General features: G+C 42.9%; 2 protein-coding genes across 6 annotated transcripts in view; one reads left to right on the plus strand and one right to left on the minus strand.

Annotated features, from left to right (window-relative positions):
- PDE8B (phosphodiesterase 8B) overlaps positions 1 to 26,544 on the plus strand; it is a 365,551-nt gene extending 339,007 nt beyond the window's left edge. For all 3 annotated transcript variants that reach the window (XM_056824791.1, XM_056824789.1, XM_056824790.1), the window contains exons 15-22: positions 877 to 922; positions 2,111 to 2,246; positions 3,095 to 3,293; positions 9,353 to 9,570; positions 12,341 to 12,476; positions 16,636 to 16,803; positions 17,592 to 17,721; positions 19,117 to 26,544. In XM_056824791.1, the coding sequence (XP_056680769.1) occupies positions 877 to 922; positions 2,111 to 2,246; positions 3,095 to 3,293; positions 9,353 to 9,570; positions 12,341 to 12,476; positions 16,636 to 16,803; positions 17,592 to 17,721; positions 19,117 to 19,226 (1,143 nt within the window). In that variant the 3' untranslated portion in view covers positions 19,227 to 26,544. The remainder of the gene's footprint in view (positions 1 to 876; positions 923 to 2,110; positions 2,247 to 3,094; positions 3,294 to 9,352; positions 9,571 to 12,340; positions 12,477 to 16,635; positions 16,804 to 17,591; positions 17,722 to 19,116) is intronic.
- WDR41 (WD repeat domain 41) overlaps positions 22,655 to 27,335 on the minus strand; it is an 85,358-nt gene continuing 80,677 nt past the window's right edge. For all 3 annotated transcript variants that reach the window (XM_001381595.4, XM_007486445.2, XM_007486444.2), the window contains one exon: positions 22,655 to 25,886. In XM_001381595.4, coding sequence (XP_001381632.1) covers positions 25,734 to 25,886 — 153 coding nt within the window. In that variant the 3' untranslated portion in view covers positions 22,655 to 25,733. The remainder of the gene's footprint in view (positions 25,887 to 27,335) is intronic.

Below are 27,335 nucleotides of genomic sequence, written 5' to 3' on the forward strand. Positions count from 1 at the left end.
AGACATTTACCTTCTTTTTGCCTCAGTTTCCTCAATTGTAAAATGGTGATAATAATAGCGTCTACCTCTCAGAGCTTTTTGAGAATCAAATGAGATGATATTTGTAAAAGTCTTTGCTCAGTGCTTGGCACAAAGTAAATACTATGCTTATTTCCTTCCCTTCCCCATGATATAGGAGTAATTATCATCCTTGCTATCATTCTTTTATTATTACCTTGCTACAGCATCATGGTAGCAATGATGACTTGTCTACAAGGAGAAGACAATGACGTTATTGAGGATATGTGTGAATGGTTGATGATGTGGGTGGGCCCTAGAATACAAATATGATGAAAGAATAAGAATAGCTCATGTTTAAATTGTGATTTAAGAATCACAAAGCATTGAAGAGAGAATTGGAGAGAAAACACGAGGGGAAGCTCAAATAGTACACTGGAATCTGCCAAAATATGGGTGCAGGTGGGGAAATAAGAGGCCTCCACTCGATTGGATAGAGGTTCTTTGGAGGAGTTATGGAAAAATATAAACAAAAGTTAAAACTAATGAGAGGGTATGGAGGACGTCCATTCTGCATCACTGGAGAAAGACATTCGGTGATCTAGAAAAGAACTATTTTGGGTGTGTGGCCACCTTGATTTTCTTTCCAGTTCATCCCCTCAAGTTAACAGGCCAGGCAGTTGCCTCTGACCATTCTTTGGCTGTTTTTGTTCAGATCCCATCCTGACCTCTTTGTTATTCCTAAACACCAAAGAGCATCTTTCTATAGTGAGCTAGGCTGGACTTTGGAGGGAGAAGAGATGACCTAGAAGAGTGCTATGTAACAAGAATACGTGCTTCGTAAATTCCTGCTACTCACAGCATCTTTCTTTATTCCAGGATGGCTTGAGAAGGTTGTCAGGGAATGAGTATGTGTTTTCCAAGAGTAAGTTTTCATCTAACTTATGCCTGATTTTACTTGATATTTCCAACTTTCTTCAGCTCACGTGCCCACCTACCATATTTATATATGTGACTTATTAGTGTTTATCTAATAGAGAAGGATAAATTAATCTTTTTCCACCCAATAATATAGGGAAAGAATTTCTGAAATTAAAATGTCATGTTTTCAGAAGTCCTGAGGATATTCTGAGAGATAAAAGTAAATACTTTATGGTGCTCTCTTAGGTTCTAAGTCCACAATGAAGATGCCCTTCCTACCGTCTCCCATCTATCTCAGAAGGCCACAATTCTAATTCAGGTTCTCATGGCCTTTCACCTAGATTGTTTCTTAATTGGTATCTTAATTGGTCCTCCTGCCTCTAGCCTCTCCTGACATCCTCCACACAGCTCACAGTGTTGGGTTTTTTTTTTGTTTTTCCCTAAAGCCTCAGTGTGGCTCAATCATTCCTCTTCTCAAAAAAACCCCAGTGGTCTCTGGTTGCCTTTAGAATAAAACACTAAACTTCTCTGATCGGTATTTCAAACCTTTCCCTATCTAGCTCCATCTCTCTTTACAGACTGATTTCAATTGCTACTCTTCATGAGAGTCCATATTTCCATCCAAATTGCCCTACTTGCTTTTTTTCATACATGCCATTCCATTTCTTTCTTTGCTTTGGAGACCTGGGCAGCTAGGTGGCACAGTGGAACTCAGGCCTAGAGTGAGGAAGACCTGAGTTCACATCCTGCCTCAGACACTAGCTGTGTGACTGTGGGCAAGTCACTTAACCCTGTTTGCCTCAGTTTCCTCATCTGTAAAATGCACTAGAAAAGGAAATGGCAAACTACTCCAGTATCCTTGCCAAGAAAACCTTGAAGGGGATCCCAAAGAGTCAGACACAACTGAATGACAACAACCTACCAAGGCTCAGCTCAAGTACAGCTGTCTAGAGAGAGCCTCTGTCTTGGATGGATATGCTCAAATGTCTCTTTCCTTCCCTGGCCTGCTTTGGATACATTTACTCCATACTGTTTCGCATTCCTCTCCTTGTCCCCCAAACAGTCAGAGAGAAGCTCCTTGAGGGTCAGGATCGTTTCATCATGCCTTTGTAGTCCCAGCACCCAGAGTCACCCTAAAGCGTAGGGGCTATCGCGTGTGTGTGTGCTGAATTCAGTTCAATTCTTTCTGTAGATATGCATCACAGCCACAGTCATCTTTCACTGCCCATCACCGTCAATGACGTCCCCCCCTCTATCGCACAATTACTGGACAACGAAGAGAGCTGGGACTTCAACATCTTCGAGTTGGAGGCTGTCACACATAAAAGGTACTGGGCTCCCAGAGCTCCTAGCTTCAATGCTGAAGTTCAAGGGCTAAAGGCAGGCTTCGGGGGCACAAAATAGGCTCTAGTCATTGAGCATGACTTCTGCGGGGAACTCACCGTAGGGATGATGGGATACGGTTGACTGGAGCTCAGGAATGAAGCCACGGGGCTAAATTTCTTTCCAAGATCTCCTAGGGCCCTTTATTACTCCTCATGCACCAGGCATGTTCCAGGAAGGCATAAATATTAGGGACTGAGCTAAGCGTCAAATTCATGAAAGCAACACAAGATTTCACTGAATTTGTGGGCTCAGAGAGTTGGGAGATCGTTTTTTATTTGAGCAGAATGGCTTAAAAGTGGGCCCGCCTGTACGTAAAGAGAATATGAGGTGGCCTCCCAAGATCACTTCTAGCCCAGGTTCCTGCAAAAGGAATATTCCTCTCCAAAGAGGTTGGGCTGCGAGGCCACGGAAAATCATTTGGAAATCCGAATGACTCTCAATGTTGCAAGATCTCAGATTGACCGTTCTCTTTGTTTGGGAGGACTTTTGATGGATCCACAGGAGAGAGAACAAGGACAGAGATCCAAAGACTTGCCATTTATCACAGTGATGAAAGTTTCCGATGAACTGGAGATAACCTCGCGGTGTTTTGGGTTGACTGCCATAATGCATCTGTTCAGCAATTAGTACTCAATTTAAGAAGGGGCTGCCAAGAAAATTCTTTCTGTTTTCCAAAGATGCTTTTTACTTCTTGCACGTGTCAGATTACAGAGCAGCAGGGCTGGGAACACAGAAAAATGTCATTGTTCTTCCTTATCAGTAAAAGAGATTTTTTTTTTTACTTCTCCAGACCGTTGGTTTACCTAGGGCTAAAAGTCTTTGCCCGTTTTGGTGTCTGTGAGTTTTTGAACTGTTCAGAAGCCACTCTTCGGGCCTGGCTCCAGGTGATCGAAGCCAATTACCACTCATCCAACTCTTACCACAACTCTACCCATGCTGCGGACGTCCTGCATGCCACGGCATTTTTCCTCGGAAAAGAAAGAGTAAAGGTAAAATTTTCAGAGTGGGCTCCTGGACACCCTTGGACTAGACGCTGTCTGAATGAATATGTGAGAGACTGTTTTACTATCGTTCAACTCTAGGTTTTATTTGACAACCGTCTGCTTTTGCTAAATTAGCTACTTAGGGAATAAGCCTTTATTTAGCACCTACTATGTGCCTGGCACTGTGCTAAGTGCTTTTACAAATAGTATCTGATTTGATCCTCACAAAAATTCTCCAAGGTAGCTACTGTTAGTATTCCTATTTTATAGCGAGGACACTCAGAGAGAAGTTAAGTAACTTGCCTGGAGTCATACAGCTAGTAAGTAAAACGTGAGTTAGAATTATACACCAGAATTGACCCTATATGCATATATCATGTATATTATGTTATGTTATGGCAGGTTATATTATGTATGTATTTATAATATACCACATCGTGCTGTTATGTTATATTGTACTATATTATATTGTATTTTATTATATTATACAAGTAGGTAGGTTCACTCCCTAACAAGTGCTGTGAACACAAATTACCCTCTTACGGATTCTGTTCCTCCTTTCTTCTTCAGCACCCATGCGGGCAATCACGAGTGTCTGAGGCCAGACTTGAACTCAGGAGGGTTCTAAGTCTTCTGGGATTCTAAGCCCAGCACTCTCCCCCGTGCCACCTACCTGCATTTAGCTAAGAGCTAACTGACATTTATCTAAGGCCTTAAAGTTTGCAGAGTGCCTTACAAGTATTGTCTCATGTATACAGATGCCAATGTGCAAATATTCCTAGATACATAGACAGATGGGATAGATAGATAGATAGATAGATAGATAGATAGATAGATAGATAGATAGATAGATAGATAGATAGATAAAGACAAATAGATGAAAGAGATGATATGGATAGATAAATGAGTAAGTTGTTGGGTAGACAGACATACAGACAGACAGATAAGTGGATAGATAGCCAGATAGATTGATAGACAGACAGACAGACAGACAGACAGACAGACAGACAGACAGACAGATAGATAGATAGATAGATAGATAGATAGACAGACAGACACAGACAGAGACAGACAGACAGACAGACAGACAGACAGATAGATAGATAGATAGATAGATAGATAGACAGACAGACAGACAGACAGACAGACAGATAGATAGATAGATAGATAGATAGACAGACAGACAGACAGACAGACAGACAGACAGACAGACAGACAGACAGATAGATAGATAGATAGATAGATAGATAGATAGACACATAGACAGACAGACAGACAGATTGATAGATAGATAGATAGATAGATAGATAGATAGATAGACAGACAGACAGACAGATAGATAGATAGATAGATAGATAGATAGACAGACAGACACAGACAGAGACAGACAGACAGATAGATAGATAGATAGATAGATAGATAGATAGATAGATAGATAGACAGACACATAGACAGACAGACAGATTGATAGATAGATAGATAGATAGATAGATAGATAGATAGATAGATAGATAGATAGATAGATAGACAGACAGACAGACAGATAGGTATGTCAGTATGGAGGGAAGGAGGAAGGAAAGAAGGAAGAGAGAAGCATAGAATTGATCTGGGGACTTAATCATGTGAATCTTTTTAATCTACTTGATGAAACTAGAATGTAGATTCAGGTAAGGGAAACAAAGGTGGACTTCTGTAAGCACATGCAGGGGTCAGGAAGGTGGTTTAGAGCTGACTGAGTGTTTAAAAGCAGAAGAATGAGATGGCTCAAAATCAAACTTCTAGTATAGTTGAGAAGTTAGGTTGTAATCCATAGCTATGGAAGAAGAATTCAGTTCCTGAGTTTTCTCCTTTGTACTTCCTGGTGGTTGGGGAGACAGGGAGAAAGGGAAGGTATTGATTTCTCCACCTCTCTCTGCAGTGGTGTCTTGCACCAGAAGGACATGGCAGAGTCCAGGAAAACTAAGAATCAGAGGGGCAGAGAGCCCTGGGTTAAGTGCAAGAAGGGTACAAGGGTAGAGATTTCTCTCTCTTCACTTCAGCAGTGGCATCTCGTAGCAGACACACATGGCAGCATGCATGGGGCAGAGGATCCATCCACAGAGATGATCCAAGTCAATTTAGGCAGGAGGAGGTCAAGGAGGTCAGGACTGATGCTTAAAGCTGGAATCTTGCTCAGGAAAAGGGAGGACTCAGCTGAGACTCCTGCTGGTCCTAGGTTATGGGTTCCAGTTCCTCTCAAAAGATCATGGCTGTATTCTAAGATTTCAGACAGAGAGATAGTAGCCAAGTATCTGTTGGTCTTAGTGTATAGTTTCTGGTTCTTTTCAAACATGTAACAGCACCTTAGGCCAGAATTTCAACTGAGCTTGAAGATCAAGATCACAACCAAGCACTGGAGCTATGCACCCTGCCCGGGAGCTGACCCAGAAGAGCCTTGCACTTCTGCCAGGAGCATCATAAAGATATGATAACAGATGGAGAGGCAGCTCAGTTGTCCAGTGAATAGAGTATTGGCTCTGGAGTCAGGAAGGCCTGAGTTTAGATCTGGCCTCACACACTTACTAGCATTGTTGCTTTGGGCAAGACATTTAACCCTGCTTGACTCAGTTTACCCATCCTTAAAATGGGATAATAATAATAGCACCAACTTTCCAATATTACCATAAGGTTCAAATGAGATATTTGTAAAATGCTTATCACAGTGCTCAGCACTTAGTAGGTACCTAATAGATGCTTGTTTCCTTCCTTCCTTTCCGAATCCTGCAGGCACTGGAGATATAAGTTGCCCTGGCCACATGTATTCCCTCTGTGCATGCTTCTTCATTTGCAAACTATGTGCATTCACTCTTCTCACTATCAGATGTGTTTGTGGAAGATTAGAAGAGATATTTTATTTCCAGTCATGGCTACCTGCTTCATAGTTGTTTGTTTGTTTTTTAACTACTTTCTATCTTAATAACAACTCTAAGACCAAAGGGAAAGGGCTAGGCAAACAGTTCAGTGATTTTGCCAGGGTAACACAGCTATGAAGCATCTGAGCCTAGGTCCTCCCAACTGCAGGTCTGGCACTCTGTCCACTGTGCTACCTCACTGCCCTGCCAGCCACTTCTTATTATTCCGTTTTAATAAATACATTTGCCTTGAAGAAATCTTTTTTCTCTGACTGACCAGAGATGAGATAAACACTGGTGGGGGCTCGGGAGCTAAAGTTCTGAGAGTACAGAGAGAGAGAGAAAGAGAGATTAAGAAGGTCACACATTTTCAGGTGAAAATGGAATGCTAATCATTAGCTCCTGGGACTTTGAAGACTGCTGTAGGTCCAGTCATTCCCAGCGTTTGAGAAATAACTTAGATGTGCCTTAGTCTAAACAAAGCCAAACTATGAAAATCAAGATCCATAAACTAGTTAAAGAGAAAGAGATAGTCCTTCACTTTTTAAAGTGAAAGAAACAGGAAACAATTCTTTTAGTTATACATGCATTTAAAATCACATATTTTCCAAAATTTTGATTTCTAAATAATTTCATATGAATATATAAGTAGCATAAAATAAACTATACCGGTTTCATTTTTTTTCCTTTTTTTTAAACCCTTACCTTCCATCTTAGAATCCATACTATGTATTGGTTTCAAAGCAGAAGAGCGGTAAGGACTAGGTAATGAGGGTTAAGTGACTTGCCCAGGGTCACACAGCTAGGAAGTGTCTGAGGTCACATTTGAACTCAGGACCTCCTGTTTCTAGGCCTGTATGCTTATATTTTCAAAGGCATTCAGAGTCTCTGACAAGCCGTGACCTCAACACATTAGGATTTAGAACTTGAAGGTCCAGTAGATTGTAAGCTCCTCAAGGGCAGAAGGGACTGTCTTTTTCTTCTTTTTTATGTCCCCAGTATTTAGCACAGTGCCTGGCACATAGTAGGTGCTTAATAAATGTTCACTGATTGACTCGAGATCATCTGTTTTAACCCCTTTATTTTGCAAATGAGGAAATTGAGGCCTAGAAAAATCAAAAGACTTGCTCAAGATTATGCAGCCAGGTTTCTTAAATCCTAACCAAGGCCTTTATTCCATATTGCCATATTCCTTCACCTTCTCCTGACCTGTTCCAACTCTCCTGAAGCCACGAGAAATTATTCCACTGTCTTCCTTCAACATTTAACAAAGAGATGTTCTGGAAGCTCGTTCCTGAATCCCATCTAAGTCTGAAGCTTGGAACCATTTGACTCTCCTTCCGCTCCTATTTTGGGAATGAACATTATATGCTATTTCCATTTCCAATCATTCAATCAACAAGAATTTACTAAGTGCCTCCCATGGCACGCAGAAGGGATGCAAAGTATTTTTAAAAATTAAATAATACGTGCCCCCAAGCAATTTGGGATGGACGGTCCTTACTATGACTTGTCAACCGCCTGGAATTTACTGGTCCTTTCTTCCTTGTTAATGTCTGCCACTCTCCTAAAACAAACTAAAGAACACAGCAGCTTATACAGGTATAAAAAGAACCATTCCGTGTTGGAGGGGTTTTTTCACTGTTCCAGTAATAAAATGGCTATTTATGTAAACAAAGGATTGGTTATCTGAAAACTCTACTTTTAAGGTTAAAACTGGCCAGCTTTGCTTCAATGCAGTCAAAGCCCATTTTCTTCTTTTAAAGGTGAAAAGGAGCGGGGCATGCAGGAGCACTGTAGCAGCACCTCTGCCCTGTTCCTTGGTGCTTTTAGAATCAAAAGGCATGGATGGAATAAATCCTCTTAGATAGTTGCTTTAGATGATGGATTGAGAAGGGAGAAGGGAGATGGAGAAGGATGTAGGAAAAGGAAGAGATAGAATCACGATTTAGCACCGGATTGGATGTGCAGGAAATAAAGGATGGGATAGAGTTGGAGATGACTCTGAGGTTTCAAAACTGCATCACTGAAAGGGTGGTCATGCTCTTCCTAGAAATGTCACTGCTAAACCCTCTGAGACATTCCTCCTTATCTGATGATGACCTTCTGTTTTTTGTTTTTTTTTTAACTTAGTTTCTTTTTTTTAAACCTTTACTTTCTATCTTGGAATCAATACCAGGTATCCATTGGTAAGGGCCAGGGAATTGGGGTTAAGTGACTTGCCCAACATCACAAAGCTAGGAAGTGTTTGAGGCCATATTTGAACCCAGGACTCACTGTCTCCAGGTCTGACTCTCTATCCACGGAGCCACCTCACTGCCCCTTCACTTAGTTTCTGAAACAGAAATCAGACGAGACCTAAGAGCCAGCAGGAACAATGATGACTCTCTTGGCTTCTGCGGAGCTCAGATCACGCTGCTAAAGGACTATCAGTACTTTTAGAGAGGTGTTTGCCGTTGTTGTTGAAGTGAGCCACATTTGTGAAGCAGACGGCATTCACTGGCTATCAGTCAGCCAAAGAGGGAAACTTACGTAAAGTCAACTCTTGGTCTTGCCTGCTAAAGAGAAGGAGCAGGAATGGAGATCATTCGGAATAAGCTGATGCCCAAGAGATGCTTGGAGTTGACTGGGAAGAAGCTGACTGCTTTCCAAAGGTGTCTTGTGTTTCCTGAACACGCGTGGATGGTGGTGGGAAAGGCAGCTGGACTCCTGGGATCTGCTCATTCAGCAAACACAGAGGACCCGTTGTCTAGAAGATAGTGACAAGTAATACAGGAACTTAATGTTTTTCCCCTGAGTAATCCACAAAAGTGATTATCTGGACCTGCATTTACTTACTGCGAGGCAGCAAGACTCATTTTCCCCTCTACTTAGCTCTGATAAAACCAGTGAGGAAGCAGGATCGATCCTAGCTCTAGCATTTACTGGCCATGGGACTTTAGGCAAACTATTTGATTTTCCTTGATCCTATTTCCTCATCTACAAACAAAAGCGATTGTATTAGCTGATTGTTAAGGTCCCTTCCATTTCTAAATCTTAAACTCCTGTTGATTCCTCTGTTCCCAAGAGGTAAAAGAAAAGCTTGCTAGGCATTATCACTGACCTGACTAACTGCCCTCTGTCTGGGGGGGTACTTTGTCCTTTGGTGAGTCATCCTCTGTTTTTCATCCCCAGGGAAGCCTGGATCACCTGGATGAAGTAGCTGCATTGATAGCAGCCACCGTCCATGATGTGGATCACCCAGGACGGACCAATTCTTTCTTGTGCAATGCGGGCAGTGAGCTCGCTGTCCTCTACAATGACACAGCTGTCCTGGAGAGCCACCACACTGCCCTGGCTTTCCAGCTCACAGCCAAGGACAACAAGTGCAATATTTTCAAGAACATTGACAGGTTTGTTGCATTTGGGCTTTGGGGCTATTGGATGGTTGAGTAAGTAACTGACAACTCACCTCTCTGAACACCACCCACTCCTCTTCCCTTAATAGTAGGAAGATATTACTCTGGTGGTGGTGGTGGCCGTGATCATCATATTGTTTTCCATGATTAAGTTTATGGAATTTTTATTTTAAATTTTCTTCTTCGTCTTAGAAACGTGACAAACACAAGAAATAAGAAATAGAAAAAAAGAATTACATATAAAACTAAAAAAATTATTTGCAGCTTTTAAGCATCTGTCTAACTATCTATCTGTCTGTCTGTCTGTCTGTCTATCTATCCATCCATCCATCTATCTATCTATCCATCTATTTAACACAATAGTTCTTAAGCTGTCCTGTTTGCACATAACATTTTCTGAACTTTCTTCTGTTCTATATATTTGTAATATTTCATTCACATTCTTTTTTTAATTACCACTGCTACATCCTTTCCTCTATCAGAGCTCTTCTATCTAAAAGAAAATAGGGGGGGAAACCCTCATAAGAAATAAGTGCAATTAGGAAAAGCAAATCCATATAGTGGCCACATCTGAATTTGCACTTTTAGTCAAACTCCAGTTCTTTTCTTGAGCAGCCACTTTATTTCTTATCTCTAAACGAATAAAACAATACTTATTACATACCACTCTGCCAGGTGGTGGGAGTTTGCTATTATTGACAGCAATTATATTACCACTTTGCTCATCTAAACTATTTGTTTTTCAAAATGCTTTTTTCTATGTCGCAACATCATCACATTTCCATTGGAAGGGATGCAGGGGCCATGTGGTCCAATCTAGAGTATTAATCTCCTCCACAACATCCCTGGTAAAGTCTCATTGAAGCGGAAGTTGAACATCTTCCTGAGACATTCTTTTTTTTAATAGCTCTAAATCATTAGGAGATTCTTCTTTATACTAAGCCAAAATCTGTCTCCATGTCACTTCCACCCATTGGTTCTAATTTTGACCCCCGACTTTCAGAATGTTTTTAACCCCTTCTCTACACAACTCCTTAAATGCTCAAAGACTGTGATTGTGTCTAGATAAATCTCTCTGGGTCTTCTCGGACCTCCTGGACTACTCTTCATATAATACAAGCTCTTTGTAAATTGTAAAATGCTATCAAATGTGAACTACTTTAATTTTTAAATATTTTTTATCCTTACAAAAAAACCCTGAATGATAAATAAGATATTATCATCCCCATTTTGCAAAAGACAAAATTGAGTTCTGGGTCAGTTTTAATGCTTCCCTATAGATAGAGAGTTAGTGGCATAATAAGATTAGAATCTAGTGGTCTTCCCAAGAGGATTCTTCACTCCAATAGTCCAGCCTATGATCCCCTACAGCCCTATCTTACGAGTGTCCCCCCTCCCACCATGTCATTTGTGTGTCTCAAGGAAGCTGGGCAAAGGTGTAGTGGGAGAGATTTTTGGATCTAAGCCTTGTGTTCTCTCTGTGTATTTGAGCTATAGAATCACGTCTCAACCCATAACATGTCAAATTTACCTCTAATTTTGCAGATTCTCCAAAAAGTCTCATTTCTCCACAGAGTCAGTGTTCAATTTTTCCAACTTTGGCTTGGTGCCATTTGTTGAAGTCACCTAGCCCATCGCCCAACAAGTATTTGTGAAGCCCTAGAATGGGGATTCCATGACAAAACTGGATGAACCCCTCCCTTCAAGGAGCTGACATGCTTTACGGGGAGATGGTGTAGTCACCTACGTCTATACAGACTAGCGACAGAACGCTTACAAGATGGTTGTGATGAGGCTGGCACTAGTCCCCGGGGTCAGGGAAGGCCTCCTGGAAGACGTGCTCTGAGCTGAGCCCTGAAAGAAACTCCAGATTCTAAGATATGGAAGCGAAAAATTCTCGACATTTCACTTTTTTCATCTTTATTGGCTACTCCAAAAGAGGCTCCCCTGAATGCTCCTCTTAGCCTCGGCTCTAGGGATCTTGGCTATTGTGAGATTGCGTAGTCATAAAAGGAGATCAGGGCTTCCGCCATTATTGTACCATATCCCAGCAGGCAATGGGGTGGTTTTGCCTCCAATGTGCAGATGTCTTCACAGTTCATAAATAGCCCCTCACCTTGGAGATGGATTTCTTCCCATTTTGACTTAGCTCCATTTCTTCACATCCATACATGTAACAATGATTCATAGGTCGATGTGATTGTTGCATACAAAACAATTAAGATATCTCTATTGCTTTAAGCTTTACGAAGCGTCTTGTCCATAAGCCCTGTGACATAAGGGAGGACACCCTTCAGTTGCCATTTTACCCAAGCTAATGTAAAATGTCCTCCCTTTCCCTTTTTTCCATCAATACCAGAATCACGGGAGATCGTTAATATTCCTTGTGGTGGGTGCCAATACCCTCATGCCTGAATGAAGAGTGGAAGGGAGAAGGGAAAGAGATCAACCTCTGCTCCAGCCTTGCTCTAGTCTTACATGAGGAAAGGAAATGACAAGGCAGGAAGTTTTCACTGAAAAAATACACCCACCCCCACGTATGATACTGCCAGTTCTCCTTTAATGGCAGGAATAAGCCAGTGGTCTTTGGTGATTTGGATTCCAATGATACGAAGACTCCCCTTCATCTGTTGGCCTAAAACAGGGACCCCATTTTCCCAGGGGCCTCCACAGTGGGAAGTTATGAAGGGTAAGAGGGAGGCCGCAGAAGCTTGGCCAGGTTCTGGAAACAGTACGAACGTGTCTCTCTCTTTGGTTTCTCTAGGACTCACTATCGAACACTGCGCCAGGCAATCATTGACATGGTTTTAGCAACAGAGATGACCAAGCACTTCGAGCATGTGAACAAGTTTGTGAATAGCATTAACAAGCCCATGGCTGCTGAGGAAACCAACTCCCATGTAAGAGAGGGGACCCTTGGGAGTACTGCTTTAGGTCTCATCCGAAAAGTGGGGCTAGTGAGCAGCCCTTTTCTCAAGGGGTGGGGAGAATGCGTGCCAGCGTGTCCTTGACTTCTTCTGAGATCCTGGGAAGAAGGACCTTCAAGTAAATTGATTGATTAGAAAAGGGAGAGTGTTCTGCAAGGGGAGAGTTATGAGGAGGCTAAAAGAGAGGAGCAGAGAGCGAGCTTTCCAATTTAGCGTGGCCCTGAGAGCCACTGTTTCCATTAAAAAGAGTTCCCGGGCCTTTGTGACTCTGTTGGGAGGCGTTAAGATTAAGGAGTGCTTTCAAGAATAATGCCTGGGCTGATTCAGGTCACACCGAGCCAGACAGGCCAGTGCCCGAAGATCTTAATTGAATCCAAAGCATGTGCGTTTAAAAGGAAGGCATTAATAATGTGGGTGCTTAAAAACCAAAGCATTCTGTAATTGCTAGATTAAACAAACATATTTGCTCCTATTTACCAGGGCACCAGAAGGCATTCTTCAGATTAGGCTTTAGTTTGCATTAAAAGGCATCCAATTATTTTGATTGTTCCCCAGATTTTTATTTTATCCTTTTACAGCAGATGCAATAACTATAAATGAAGATTCCAGTGAAAACCACACAGAAAAGTATCCATTTGTTTTCCATGTTGTTATCCTAAATTGGCCAGCCAGTCCTTGCCAACCTGGGTTCCTTCCCTTCCTCTAGAGGGGCTATTGGTACAATAAAATGAAGCATGGGATGGAATGTTACTCATTAATTGAGCCTTTGTCAGGAAAGAAGCCCTCTGAAAAATCCCTGCACTGAAGCCACGAAGATATAACTTCAGTCCCAGAGCAGCAAAAAAGGCGTTCTGCTCATTTTAACTCTGAGCAATAAGCGGAGAAAAGGATGGATGGCATCCTTAGGTCAGGATGGGCCAGGGAATGCAACTGGTACCAGCAGACAGTAGAAAATAGTCCCATTGTACTGCTTGATAAGGAGCGTGAACACGGGCTGGCTGGGCCGCTTGGTTCCCAAGAGAACAGGTGACCTGGTTCAAGTTCAGGGATAGTCTCCCCATCTCCAAGGGACACTGTGAGGGGACCCAGCCTCAGCTCTCCTCCTTCAGCAAAGACCACTCACCCAGAATCAGAGGCTAAGGGGCCAAGAGGGGAAGAGCTCACCTAGGGTTGAGCATAGGCGCATCGTTTCAGCTGCTTCCCATTTCTTTTTCTAGAGTTCAGTATGCAGGGCAGGAAAATGAGTCTGGGGGTTGTATACTGGGTGCGGTAGCCTGTGGTGGATTACAGCCTGTCCTTCTCTGGATTTATATGTCTCAGGAGGGTCACGGAAGTGTTTTCTTGCTGTTTTTCAGTCGTTTTTCAGTTGTGTCTGACTCTTTGTGACCCTATTCAGAGTTTTGTTGGCAAAGATTCTGGAATGGTTTGCCATTTCCTTCTCCAGCTCATATTATAGGTGAGAAAACTTGAGACAAGCAGGGTGAAGTGACCTGCCCAGGATGTCTGAGAACAGTTCTTGAACTCAAGAAGATGAGTCTCCTTGACTCTAGGCTCTATCCTCTATCCACTGTGCCATTTCCCTATAAATTGCAGATATGCTCAAGAAAGCATCATCACCCATGCCATCATTAGTGGCAAGCTATTTGCAAGTAAAGATAACAAATAAAGATTTATAACCTGTGTCCAAGAACCTGAGCGAATGCCACAGTATACCAGGCTTAATATTGCAGACCCTTCCTCAAAAGTCTCTTTTGGTGCATCCCCACCCAAGGCTCTCTTCTGAAAATAGCTGAAATTGGTTTGTGTTTCACCGTTTCCCAAGGGAACATCAAGAATTTAACTCCCGCTAATATGATAGGATCATAGAGGTCTGCATCACCTAACTCATAAATGAGGAAGCTAAGGTCCAGGGTGTTTAAACTTGCCTAATGTCACCTAAATACTAAGTTGAAGTATTCTCTGACCACAAATCCAATAGTCAGGCTCTTTTCCCACAGAAAATGCTAGCCTTTAGCGAGCTGGATTGTGGCCAGGAAGAACTTGGTTCAAATCTCACCTTGCTAGCTCTTTGATGATGGGCGAGTCAACCCATATGAGCTACGGACAATCCTCTAAGACTAAATCATCGAGGTTGGATTCAGGTGATAGAGCGGGTTCTACAACAATGACGTGTTGATGTATAAGACTCTACAACTTGAGGGGAAGGGTCCTCTGCTCCCCTCCCTCTCATCTATTAAACGATGAATCTTCCTAATGCACCATTCTGACCCTGCGCCACTCCCTTCATTCAATAAACTGCACTCTCTCCCTTTCACTTCCTGGGGATGTTGGTATCACTCTTGGAGACTGATCAGCTATAGGGGCACCACACCGTCCCAGCAGTGAATAAAGAACAAAATCAGGTTTCTCTTAGAAGGCCTGGCAATTAGCCACAACCTATGACTACTCACAAAATCATTCAACGTTCAGGCTGACGGATCCCTGGAGAGATCATTAGTCACTCCTTTTGCCAGAGCTGTGGTTGAGTGTAGAAGGGCCTGCCTAAAAAATGTTCTAGTCTCTATGTCATAGATTGTTTACATAATTTTCTAATGATATTATAAATACATAGATACAATTTAGGTCTTACTGGCGTGTAGCACCAAGGGTTATTTTTTCTTCTATTATTTTTTTAATTTATATCACTTTTATTTCCAAAAACATTCCTCCCCTAACTACCCAGAGTTAGCTATTCTTTGTACCAAGAAAAATATAGAGAGAGGGGAATAAAATCACTTCAGCAAAACTAACCAACACATCAAATAAGTCTGATGGTATTATTATATTATATTCCATTTATATGGGAATATAAATTATATAAATTATTATATATTAGTATAATATCTTATATAATATAGTATTTATATGATATTAATATTATGGGATTTATTATACATTAATATTATATATTTGTATTATAATAACACCACTATTTTATTATATATTTATATTACTCATTTTATTATATATTAATATTACATATCAATATTATTATAAACATTATATTCAATAAATAATATATTATAAACAATAAACAATTATAAACAATTCAATAAACAATATATTATAAACAATATATTCTATATAAACTATAAGGCAGTCACATTTTCTTGTCTGAGAAGAACCATTTTCATAAACACTTGTTTCCCTGGCCCTGGCTTGCCTCTGAATCTCAGGGCCCCATTGCAGACCAGTGTGAGAGTAGAGCACACATATAATATGATTTAGTTGGGCAGCCTGGAGGAATAATGGAAGAGGACCTGAATTTTAATTCTGCCTCAGATACTTCTTCTTTGGATGATCTTGGGCAATTTTCTTAACCTCTCTCAGCCTCAGTTTCCTCATCTGTAACCCAAGGACAATAATAGCACCTCGATTACAGGGTTGCTGTGAAGATAAGATATTAATACTAATATGTAAAGGATTATATAAGCCTTAAAGTGCTGCCTGATCAAATAATGGTGATGCTCCTACTATGTTCTAGTGGGTAGCTACTACAGCGTGTCAAGATTAAAATTAATATACATAGTTCAAAGGCACAAGATTTACAATTACACAAGTGGAGAGAAACTTATCTTCCCGAGTTCAAATCTGGCCTCAGACACTTGCTAGCCATGTGACTCTAGGCAGGTCACTTACCTCTTTGCCTCAGTTTCCTCATACATAACGGAAAACAACTGAATGACAAACAACACTGGATTCTAGATGTTGTCTCTTTGAAACCCAGAAAACCATTATTTATTAGGCAAATTGAATGTGAAGGTTTATGGCTTAGGAAGAAGAGAAACTAATGGCGGGAGGATGGGGACTGAATGAATGAAAAATGGGTGGAAGAGACAAAAGAAAGGGATCTAGTCTGTGCCAGTAGCTAGAATAGCAGGAAGAAGGAAGTAATAAAAAATTTTTTCCAGTTCTTGGAAAGAAATATTTGGGTTTGAGTTCTTTTTTTTTCTTTTGAGAGACCTGGCCGAAAAGCCCCCTTTGCTCATGATCTCCCTTATGACCAAGCATCACTTACCCATGTTCAGCCAAGTTCTGCTTCTTGCAAGCTATTTTGGCGAGCCCCTGAGCCAGCCTTGTCCTTGCGTTGCAGGGGGAAGGCAGTGACTGTGAATGCAATCCCGCTGGGAAGAACTTCCCTGAAAACCAAATCCTGATCAAGCGTATGATGATCAAGTGCGCCGACGTGGCCAACCCATGCCGCCCCCTGGAGATGTGCATCGAATGGGCCGGGAGGATCTCGGAGGAGTATTTTGCACAGGTGGGCTCTTTCTCAAGACGAAGGGCTCAGTGGGGTGGAAGCACATTGAAGGGCATCTCTGAGGACGGTTGGGGATCTCAGCTCCTCAGGCACAAGTCCCACTCGCATGATACACACTCTAGCAGGCATCACATCCCCCAGAATAGAAGCGTGTATGTACCACAGAGGGCTGGGGGTGGGAACGACATTAACTGTCTGCCTGAGCTCCTGGGGCGGGACGGAGGGTCCTTTAGACGATGGCTAAATCGGAAAGATGCTCCGCTTTTTGGAAAGTGGTTTCCCGCCTGACCTGAGGAGCCGCGGCCCGTTAGCCTTTATTAAGCACGAGGCACCGTGCTGAAGCCGGACCTCCCAGTGGCCCTGTAAGTGAGGGGTGGGCGAGAGCCGCAGAAGAAGAGTTGGGCTGCGGTTTGTCACGTCGTCCAGCTTTCAGGGTTCATTGGGTGTTTCCTGGGACCCAAGAAGGAAGACGGCTGAAGGGAATTGTCATTTGCCTTCCGTTTTTTGAAGAAAGTCCCCTAGAAATGAGTTTTGAAGAGCTCAGCAAAAGAAAGAAGGTGTGCGTGGCAAAGGAGGCCAGAGAAGGGTAATGCGTAGAAGGAAGTTCATAGGGGAAATGGGTTGTGAAAAGCACCAGAGGTAAGCACGGGAAGAGCCCCAGGGGCAGGGAAAGGAAGCTGCGTAAGAAGCCAAGGACACCCGGTGATCTCGTGGGATTGGAAGGACAGCCTGAGCTTCTGAAAAGCAAGGCCAGAAGGCTAACAATATTTATTTGCTTATTTTTGTAGACAGATGAAGAGAAGAGGCAGGGGCTGCCAGTGGTGATGCCAGTGTTTGATCGAAATACTTGCAGCATCCCGAAGTCTCAGATCTCCTTCATTGACTATTTTATAACAGATATGTTTGATGCTTGGGATGGTAAGGAAGATTGTCTTCTTTTTCTCCAAAAAAATAAAAAAAAAACCTGGCTAGCTCGGGGTTTCAGTGAGCCAGAAAGGAATCGCTAATGCCTCGCTATAATGACAGCGTGAGAACACGAGGAGCCAACATTTACTGGATATGTGTGTTACAGGAGGCTTAAAGGAAAATCAGGCAGTCCTTGCCTTCAAGGAGCTTTTCATCTAGTAGGGATGATAACTCAAGGGTTAGACCACAGACTATAATTCAGAAGGTATGATATAATAGAGAATGAGCCATGATGGACTGTAAAAAGTACAGGGAACATGCTTTGAGAGGTCAGAGGGACAGAAGCCATGCTCTGGCTTCAGGGTGGTGGGGGCATTTGACTGGGACCATGAAGGATAGATAGGATTTTGCTAGATGAGGTCCATCAAAGAGAGATGACAGAGAAAGAGAGGAGAGAGATTAAAATAAATATTTTATTTTATTGAGGGACACCCGTGAATTCACCGTGTGTGTGTGTGTGTGTGTGTGTGTGTAAGGGAGGGGGAGGCCAGAATAGAGGGAAATAACCCAGATATTGAGCTTCCAGAGTCAGGTGACAACAATGGAAATGAAGAGGGAGTGGGAAACATACATGAGAAAGAATCAACAGAATTGGGTGATAGATTAGATGTGGGGCTGATGGATAAGTCAAAAAAATGACTCAAAGATTTCGAACCTTAATAACGGAGAGAGCCTTCAAGATTAAAATGACGTCTCTGTAAAGGTATACAAATGCAAAAGATGCTTTGAGGATAGAAGCCTAAAAAAACCAAATCTAATTATCAGAAATGATTTGTGTTGTGTTGTTACTCTAGCAAATGTCCTTGTATTAGAGCTTAGTATTAGTCATTAGCAATGAGTTCCTAGATCTGGTTGGTAAAGTGCCAGATGACACATCTTAACTGTGCATGTGGGGGAGAGGGGGGAGAGGGTGGACGTGGGTGTACACGGATATGGGACTTTCGTCACTTTTCCTAAACTGCAGCTTCCTCTGGGGGTTTCTCCTTGGAGATTTGTTTTTAACGTTTAAACCGTGGAAAGTTCATCATGAATTATCTAACATAGAGCCCAGGGGTGAGAATTAGCTAGTTCTTTAGCTCCTGGCATCAACAGCAACAACATTGCTCGGCCCCTTTTGGCCCCCTCCAATAAAATGTCCATCCTCTTAGGACCAGACACCGCTTAGAGTCAAGGGAGATTTTTATCCCTGTCTTGTAACATCGTCTTAAATATATGTTCGTAAGAATGAGCAAAACCAAGTCTAACGGACTGACTCTGGGGTCTGAAGAGACAGAGCAGGGAAAGGCCCTTTTTTCCCGGCTTGCCTTAATACAACAGGTTTCTTTTGATCTTTGTGTATCCCTACAGCATTTGCACATCTCCCAGCTCTGATGCAACATTTGGCCGATAACTACAAACACTGGAAGATGCTGGATGAGTTAAAATGCAAGAGCCTGAGGCTTCCGTCTGACAGCTAAAGGGAAGGCCACCACACAAGACCTCTTAATCTACAAGCTACACTGTGAACCACTTAGGAATGTAGACGAGGGGCGCCCGTTTCCCTTTCGAGTGAGGCTAACAGCTGTAGATTAAGGAGTTCGTAGTTAATATTTCACCTCCAATTGCCCCAATTTCCCAGCATTTCCTTCCCTGGAGAGTTGTGTGGCTGCCTCAGAGACGTTCCATTGAACGGCCATCCGCAGGTAGGGCAGGTACCTTGCCGGGTCATTTCCACTGTCGTCGGTTACCCTGTGCCTGTGAGGAGGACGCGATTGGCTCTTTCATGTGTTCTGTTCACCCAGATGACCATCTAGTGGGGTCAATGCACTCTCTCATCTTGTCCTCGTGAGAAAGAGCGAATGCCGCTGTAGGGCTTGATTGTTCCTTAAGAATATCTTTGTCAATAAATATACCTGATGAAAAGCTTCCCTAGAGGATGGCCAAAACCCCCTGGGCCCGACGGCCTGGCAAGAACCCTGCGGGTTTGATGGCCGTCTTGCCGAGCCGTGGTTCCGGGGTCAGAATAAACAGGGGCACCACCAAGAGCATCAGCCTAACGACAGCTCTGTTCGGTGGTGTGGGGAACACTATGGTTCTCCTTCCTCTAAAAGGGATTCTAACAAAAGCCATCCGTAATCTGGGGGGAGAGAGGGTCTTGCTTGGGGGATTTATGAAATTCCTGTTTCCACCTTAGGAAGGCAGCAAAGAAACACAACACTGCACGTATTCTACAAAAGCCATTGAATCTAAATATCTGTTCAAGAACTTTTTTTAAAAAAAAGTTTGTATACAGTTGCTGTTTGAAGATTTTATTAATCAATCTACATTTTCTGGGTCCAAGTCCGTGCAGTGAGCTATGCCATATGCTATCTGTAACTCTTCTTTTTGCCCACCTACTTGCCTATCGGACAGCGCTCGTTTGCTTTGATGTAAAACAGTGACAAGCTATGTAAATACGTTAGAAACCAAGCCTATTGCAGGGTGTCATGACTCTTTTGAAATATGAATTGTATGCTAAGAAGCTTCTAAAGCACAAATGCATATTTTTATACATTTCCTTTCTCACAACTTTCTGTGCTAAACATAAATTCAGATTTTGGACTCCCCTTTCCCTTTCTCCAATCAACTCCTCTGTGTGTATAGGAAGTCCAGCAACCCAGCCAATGGTCTCTTCGGTTTTTTTCTTTCAAAGGCTGCTCACTCCATGCTGCACTTCTGAGAGGTCGAAGCAGTGGCTGGATGTGACGGGTGAGGGAGCTGCTTTTTCAAACCATAAAGTTGCAAATGCAAAAGGACTTGGGGCTGGCTCAGATTTTGTACCACAAAGAGAAGCGACGTGGGTAAAAGAAAAAGGGCTTGTTTTAGTAGTCAAGGAAAAAGACAATGACTGTCGTTTTGCTGCAAGTAACTACATACTGTGCCAATGTTTTTCTATGTTTTGTACCAACAAATGGAGGCATTCATGAAATTTCCATGCAAAGAAATGTACCTAAGCTCTATTTTTGTTAAACTTGTAATAGCATCTTTGTGGAAGCAGCAGCTCCCACCTTCCGCTCTGTATCATAAGGCTGCATTGTGTATATTTGATGAAGTTGTTTTTTGGTGAAGTCTTTGTAATGGCTATTCCTACCGCTGAGCCCCAGTTCCCTCTGGTTGTCCTCATTTTATCTGTTTGGCCTAAATCTTCCCGAGTATCAACACTCTGGCTCCAGTGGTTTGTACCGGACAGGGATGGCTTTCCAAGATCTGTTCCAAAGGTAGTCAGGAGCGACTCGTGACGAGGGAGGGCAGAATCCAGCGGCTTGTGCGAGGCCAGCGCAGTCTTTTCTGTCCCTGTCGCTGTCAGGACCATTGACCAGGAGGCTGGCACTTTCTATAGGAAACATTTCATTTCACTCGGCGTTGTGTCAGATTGATGTCATATCAACGATGAAATTGGCGTGGGAATGTTACGGGCTTGACGACGGGCTGCTCTCGACCAGCCTCGTGGGCAGGCTAGCTCTGAGCTCATGTTCCCTGGAGCCAACTGAACCAAAGCCTGGGCCCTCTCCCCTGTGCCGGCCGAGGACTGGAAGATCGGGGCCCTGACAAAAAAGAAGTGGGCAATTCCAGCCCCTTGTCCCGAATACCTTCCGAACACTACATGGGCTTACGAGGCTCCAGGAGAAATGAGGGCACGTGAGCCTCTACTTTTCCAAGAAAACCTCTAGGCCCGGCCCAGTTAATAATACAAACTAGATAAAGAGAGGCTCGTCTCCTAAGGAACCGTTTGCTTCCCACTGGATGGCACACGCCGTGTTCTGTGGGAAGTCCTCGCTCTCTCTTCCTAGCCAAGGCTGCCAGTCACCCGCTTTAGCGTGAGTGTTGGCGCATCTGCCTTCCGGGACCGGAACAAGCCCTCTCCCTTCAGGAGGAGCCCAGCCTGCCACCGAGGGGAGAGTGGAGGTGAAGCGGAAGCGCCCCTCTCCTGCAAAGCTCTTCATTCTCTTACGGAGGGATGCCTGGAGGCTCGGAGTTTCCTCAGAGCCTAAGACCCTCCCTCAGTACTCTTCTACTGCCCAGACAAGGCCCTACTGCGGACAGGAAATACCCTGAGGAGACCGCAGAAGAAAATGCATTTGGGATGTCCACAAGCTCTGGCTACAATTTCTTCATCATAGCTAGAAAACTCAGCTTTGAGCATATGGGATTAAGTTGCCAGAATACGATTATCCACTGGAAACTGTTTGGCTCCAATGATATGAGTATTTTTCTCCCATCCTACTCTTAAAAAACCCACTTCCTGGAAATTAATGTAGGACTAGCCCAATTAATGAGCCGTGATGTGCTCATAAGTCAAGCCGCAATCCATCTGCCGGGTCTAAAAATCAGCTACTTCCTCAAACCCACCTACCAGTAGAGAAGTCTTTGCAAGGGAGACACCCAAATTTAGGGGTCTTTTGCTTCCCAAACTCACTCTGGGGCTCTGCGGAGTTACTCCAGGTAATCTTCGTGTTTTTCACCAGCAATTTAAATTATTTGGTCCATAGAATCTTGAAAATAGGAAGAGTATGTTTGACCAGTTTATATCTACAGGGCACATGCTCTGGAAACACAAAGTCTGTCAGTTCCTCTGTAATTTGCTGAGGGTGCTGGATAGACTTGGAGAAACTGCCTTTCATTCATGGCATAACTCAGAATTTAGGGTAGATATTTTGTATTTAGGAGACCCAAAAAGCCAAAAGGGCCCCTGAGAATTCTTCTAGTGACTCCTCCGCCTTATAGCTAAGACCTTCTAGGTCACAAAAGAGGTTCCTTCCTACTAGAAAGTTTATTTATTGTTTTTAAAGCCCTTAAAGATGATTAAAGAGTTTATCATTAGAATCAATGAAATTGTTGAGCACCGGAGAAATAAACACAAAAACCATAGTCCTTGCCCTCAAGGAGGGCATTTACATTTTATTTTACACAATTTATCAGGGTCCTCTAGCCCTTAGCACTTTATTCCTGGCAAAAGAGTCTTAATTTTACACTGGCATAAAAAGAAAGTAAAGCAGCCCCGAGGCTGGACAGCGATATAGGAGAGACAGCACGCTGCAGCAAGGATCGCTCCTATTTTCCCAAAGTGAATCATTTCCTTCTCAAAGATTACCCATAAGGAATATTGTTATCTCAGGGTGGGGACCTGGCCCTCCTATCTCCGTCTTCTCCACCTAAAGGAAGCAGAAGCCTGTTGGGAGAACTATGAAAGCATTAATTTTAGAAACATGCAGAAAAAGACCGACCACGTCCAGGCAGAGTGTCAGCAAGAAGTCAAGTCTAAAGAACCAGCCCTGCTGATTTAGCGTACATTCATCCCAGGCCCAATTCCACCGTTTCACTTCAGACTTTGTTAATGGGTCTCCGTTTATAGATGAGACAATCATGACTACTCCAGGGGACCCAATCTTTATATATATATAATTTAGGGTTCTGCGTAAAACTAAAACTGACATTATCGTTGCCAAAAAAAGTATTTAAAAGCTGTTACCTTTCAGGGCCCACCTCTCTCATCTGGAAGTTGAAGATGTTGGTGGGCCACTTCCAAACTGAAAATTATATGATTTTAAGATAATTATTCTGGTAGCTGACACAGGTAAAGACGGATTTAGACAAAAGGAAGGGAAGAACAAGTATTTGACGAGTTCAGTTAAAGGCATGAACAAAGGTTTCTTGCTTCAGAAATAATAGAATGTATAAACGAGAAATCCCTCGAGAGAAGAGATAAAAGCAGATCTGGTAGGTCTTTATGAAAATATTTTCCTTAGCCATTTAATCTTATTTTTAAATAATTTTAAATTAATCCTTACCAGTTTTTTAAATGTGTGGACTCCAAATGCCTACGGAAGTCAGGAGAGGAGGTCAGCTAATGCCGTGGCAATTAGGCTAACATGTCCAGTGATAACACGATCAAATATTAGTAGCCATTGAATAAATGAAGCCCCTTTTCAGCTTTCATTTTTGAGTCATGTAAAAATGAATAATGGGAGCCTCCGTCCTTCATTAACGACCAGCCTGTTGAATGTTAAGCTATCAGCGGCAATTCCCTCGTCCCACATCACTCCGCTTTTTGCCGCTCCAGCTCTGCCCTAACACATCTGGGCCGGGGCTGGGGGTGGGCGGATATGACTGCGGTTCCATGCCAGTGCCAATCAAGCTGGTAATCGCTTGTGTCAGGCCACGCTAAGAAATAGCAGAAGAAATGTTTTTTTCAGTTTAATTTCAGTTCTGGTTCAAACCGAGTCTTTAGTATAATGCCATGGAAAGGAGGAGGAAAAAACTGCACACAGAATCCCAATTGCTTTTATGCTCATTGATTTTAGAAGCGAAGGAAAATAAAATTTGATTGAACTATTTAGGCCTGGTTGTCAAAAGGAAAAGCCCCCCGATGCGGACAAGGCTTTTTGAGTTTCTCTCCAGAACACATTCAAAGCAGCCCTACCGAGGAGGGATCGTGGGGGAGGCTGCAAGGTGTGCGCCCAGCTTCCTTCCCAGTAAAAGAGGGGAGCTGAAGAGGTGATCTCTAAGATGGAGTCCATCTCTAGGAAGCCTTTGAGTTCAGGCCACCCCCTCCCTTCTCTCCCAATCCCCACCCCCACCCCGCGACCTCCTCTGGAAGAAGCAGCTCCAAACACATCTGCATCACCTCAAGACAGTTGCTGTGGCGACACAGGCCGGCCAGATCTCTAGAGCTCCCGGGGTTCGATTCAGCTAACTAGGGAGGCTTTCAAGCTCTCTAAGGCGTCATTTAAGCATTGTAACTGCCTATGAATTCCCTAAAGGTGACTTTTCGGGATTCCAGATCCTGGCAGGGACCACAGTGGCCATGTAGGAGGTGGATTTAGAGACAAGGAAATGGAGTCTCAAAGGGATCCTGATGCCCAGAGCGCTGGCTGGCTGGAATCCTGCTCAGGGGGAAGGAGGGCCAACAGGAGTTTTCCTCCGGAACATCAGTCCGGGTTCAGTACAAATCTACAATACACAAATGTTTTCTTTTCCTTTTTTGAAAACATACTTTAAAAACTAACAAATTAGACGGCCTTTACGGTCCGGTCCAGTTCTGCATCTCTGATCATATGGATTCATAGTTAAACAGCAGATATTCCTTTCTGGGGTGAAATTACCTTCCAGGCTTTCTGTAAGAGGGACAAAAACTCCTCTGTAGAGCTCTGCTGAGTTCACAAAGAGCTTTCTTCACCAGGAAGTAGGGGAGTCCTCCAGCCCCACGAGGCAGAGGAAGGAAGCGAAAGCCCCCGAAGCCGTCTTGGGCCCCAGGCTCCTCGGCCTCCCAAGGCCAGGGCTCTTCCCCTACACCAAACATGCTTCTCAATGTCCCTAAAGGGTTAAACAGCGTCCAAAGTAGAGTGCCGGTTACTTCCTTTTCATTAACGGCCCTTGGGAAGAAAGGCATTTTGTGGGGATAAATGACCCAGAAAAGTTCCGCCAAGGACTCTTGGGGTTGTTGGGTGGCTGGCTTTGTCTTAAGTCCAAACTTCTAAAAGCAGTATTAATATTTGTGAGATTCCGCTAAAGATGTCGCTTTCTTCAAGTCAGAGAAGCCTCTTTAGTGACTCTGAGTGTGGCCGTGGCATCACCTCAGAAGCCATGTGAGGACCACATGGTACAGTTCTCAGGGGAATCCGTTTCACCAGAGAGGTGCTCCTCTCCCTCCTCCCGCCCTGCCCCTCCCACCAATTCTCTCACATATAGATGTGTGTTTACGTGTATAGACATACACAACATATACACATGTATGTATCTCTATATATGATGTATTCGCTTTCTACGGGTCCAGACAATACAGATTGGACAATGGAAACAAAACATGACGCCCCAGTTGGGAAAAAATACATTTGAAAATTTTGTAGAAAATGAATATGTTACAGTTTTCCAGATCTCTCTTAAATCCTTCTTAGCCTGTGTTTGACATTCAGAATTCATGTACACGAACACCTCGTTCAACACAACTAGAAGCCAAGGTTCAAATCGCCATCATCCTCTAATTTCTGAAATAATCTTAAACTGCGCAATCCTGACTCTCGTTCTCCATTTTTCCACATAATAATGAGGTGATCAGCAGAGCATGTCACTAGTCCATGGTCTTCAAAGTATAAGAACATCTGTAATAAAAATCAAAATCACCAATTAGAGCACATAATACTAGGTAAGGAGAATTCAACGCAACATACATTTATTAAGCACCCACTGTGTACTAAGTGCTGGGAGAGATACAAAGTTTAGAAAATCCACGGTGCCTGACTTCAGGGAACTTTCAGGGAATAAAGCTAAAAGGAGAAAGACAGTACTTTGTTTATCACACATATTGTATAAGAACATATTTCTACCACTTTGGATGTGAAAATAGAAGTTTCATTTTTCACCATTATTTTCATTCTTACATTGGGCAAAGGCCATTCCTCTCTAAGACATGGAATTCTATTCGCCAAGCTTCTCTATTAACTGGGACTCTGACACATCTACATTTGGGTGACATTTGATGTTCATAATTAGGAACCAGAGTTACTGGAAGACTATGAAAATTTTTCTGTTTTTAACAAAGATTACATCATATTCTCTATGTTTTCAGTATTTGATCATACTCTAATCTTCAATAGTTGGTTTAAAAAAAAATTGTATTGCCAAACAGAGGTCTGACTAGATTTGCTTTAATGACTAGATAAGGATCTTGTGATTAACCCATTGTTTTTGTACAAATGGCTGCTGCTAAACTGCTTGAAAAAGTCTGTTCTCTTAAATGAATAAAAGCTACCTCTACAAGTCTGTGGACATTATTTGACTACGAAACACTCCGGTGGATCGCTGTTTTTGCATTAATTTGAACATTTCTTCCAAAAATGTAGACCACAAACTGTTCCTGCCTGCCTGTCCATCATGTGGGACCCTCATCCAGAGCCTCCAATTAGGTCACTACAGGGGGTCAATCCAACACGCTAAAGCCGTGTCTCACTTCCTCCTGATAATGTGAAGATATCAGTGGGGTCCCTGCTCCGTCCACCTATCATCTCTCAGTCTTGTCACATGACTGACCCATCTTCTTTTCCTATCACACATTTCCCTGGGAGCACTTTTCACTCGTATTCTTTGAAATTCCTCATTTGTTATATTTCAGTCTTGCTCCCAGAGCCCATGAAAGCCTGCAGCATCTCTCTACTGCCTTGCGGTATTTTCACTTTCAGTTCTTTGGGAAATGTTGTGTTCCGTATCTCGTAACCGTACGCCCCTGGCAGAATGTGCTCCGGGCCCACAAATCAGGAAGAAGGAATCACTGAAACTAGATCTTGTCTGTTTAACCACAAATGCCAAATTCAAGAAGCTTTTTGGAAATGAAATGATTTAGCTTCTGAACTCCTTAGGGGAAGAGCACCATGCAAGTCCTAGGTAGTGATAATCCTGTTTGTTCATGTAGCACTCCTTATATCTTCTGGAGTGCTCTCATCAAGCTTCTCACGTAGGTAATACATGATTCCCATTTTTTAAATGACAAAAGGAAAAAATGGAGAGGGTAAGTGACTTGCCCAAAGTCATTCAGCTAACGAGGGACTGAGCTG

This window comes from Monodelphis domestica, chromosome 3, assembly GCF_027887165.1.
Source record: "Monodelphis domestica isolate mMonDom1 chromosome 3, mMonDom1.pri, whole genome shotgun sequence".
NCBI lineage: Eukaryota > Metazoa > Chordata > Mammalia > Didelphimorphia > Didelphidae > Monodelphis > Monodelphis domestica.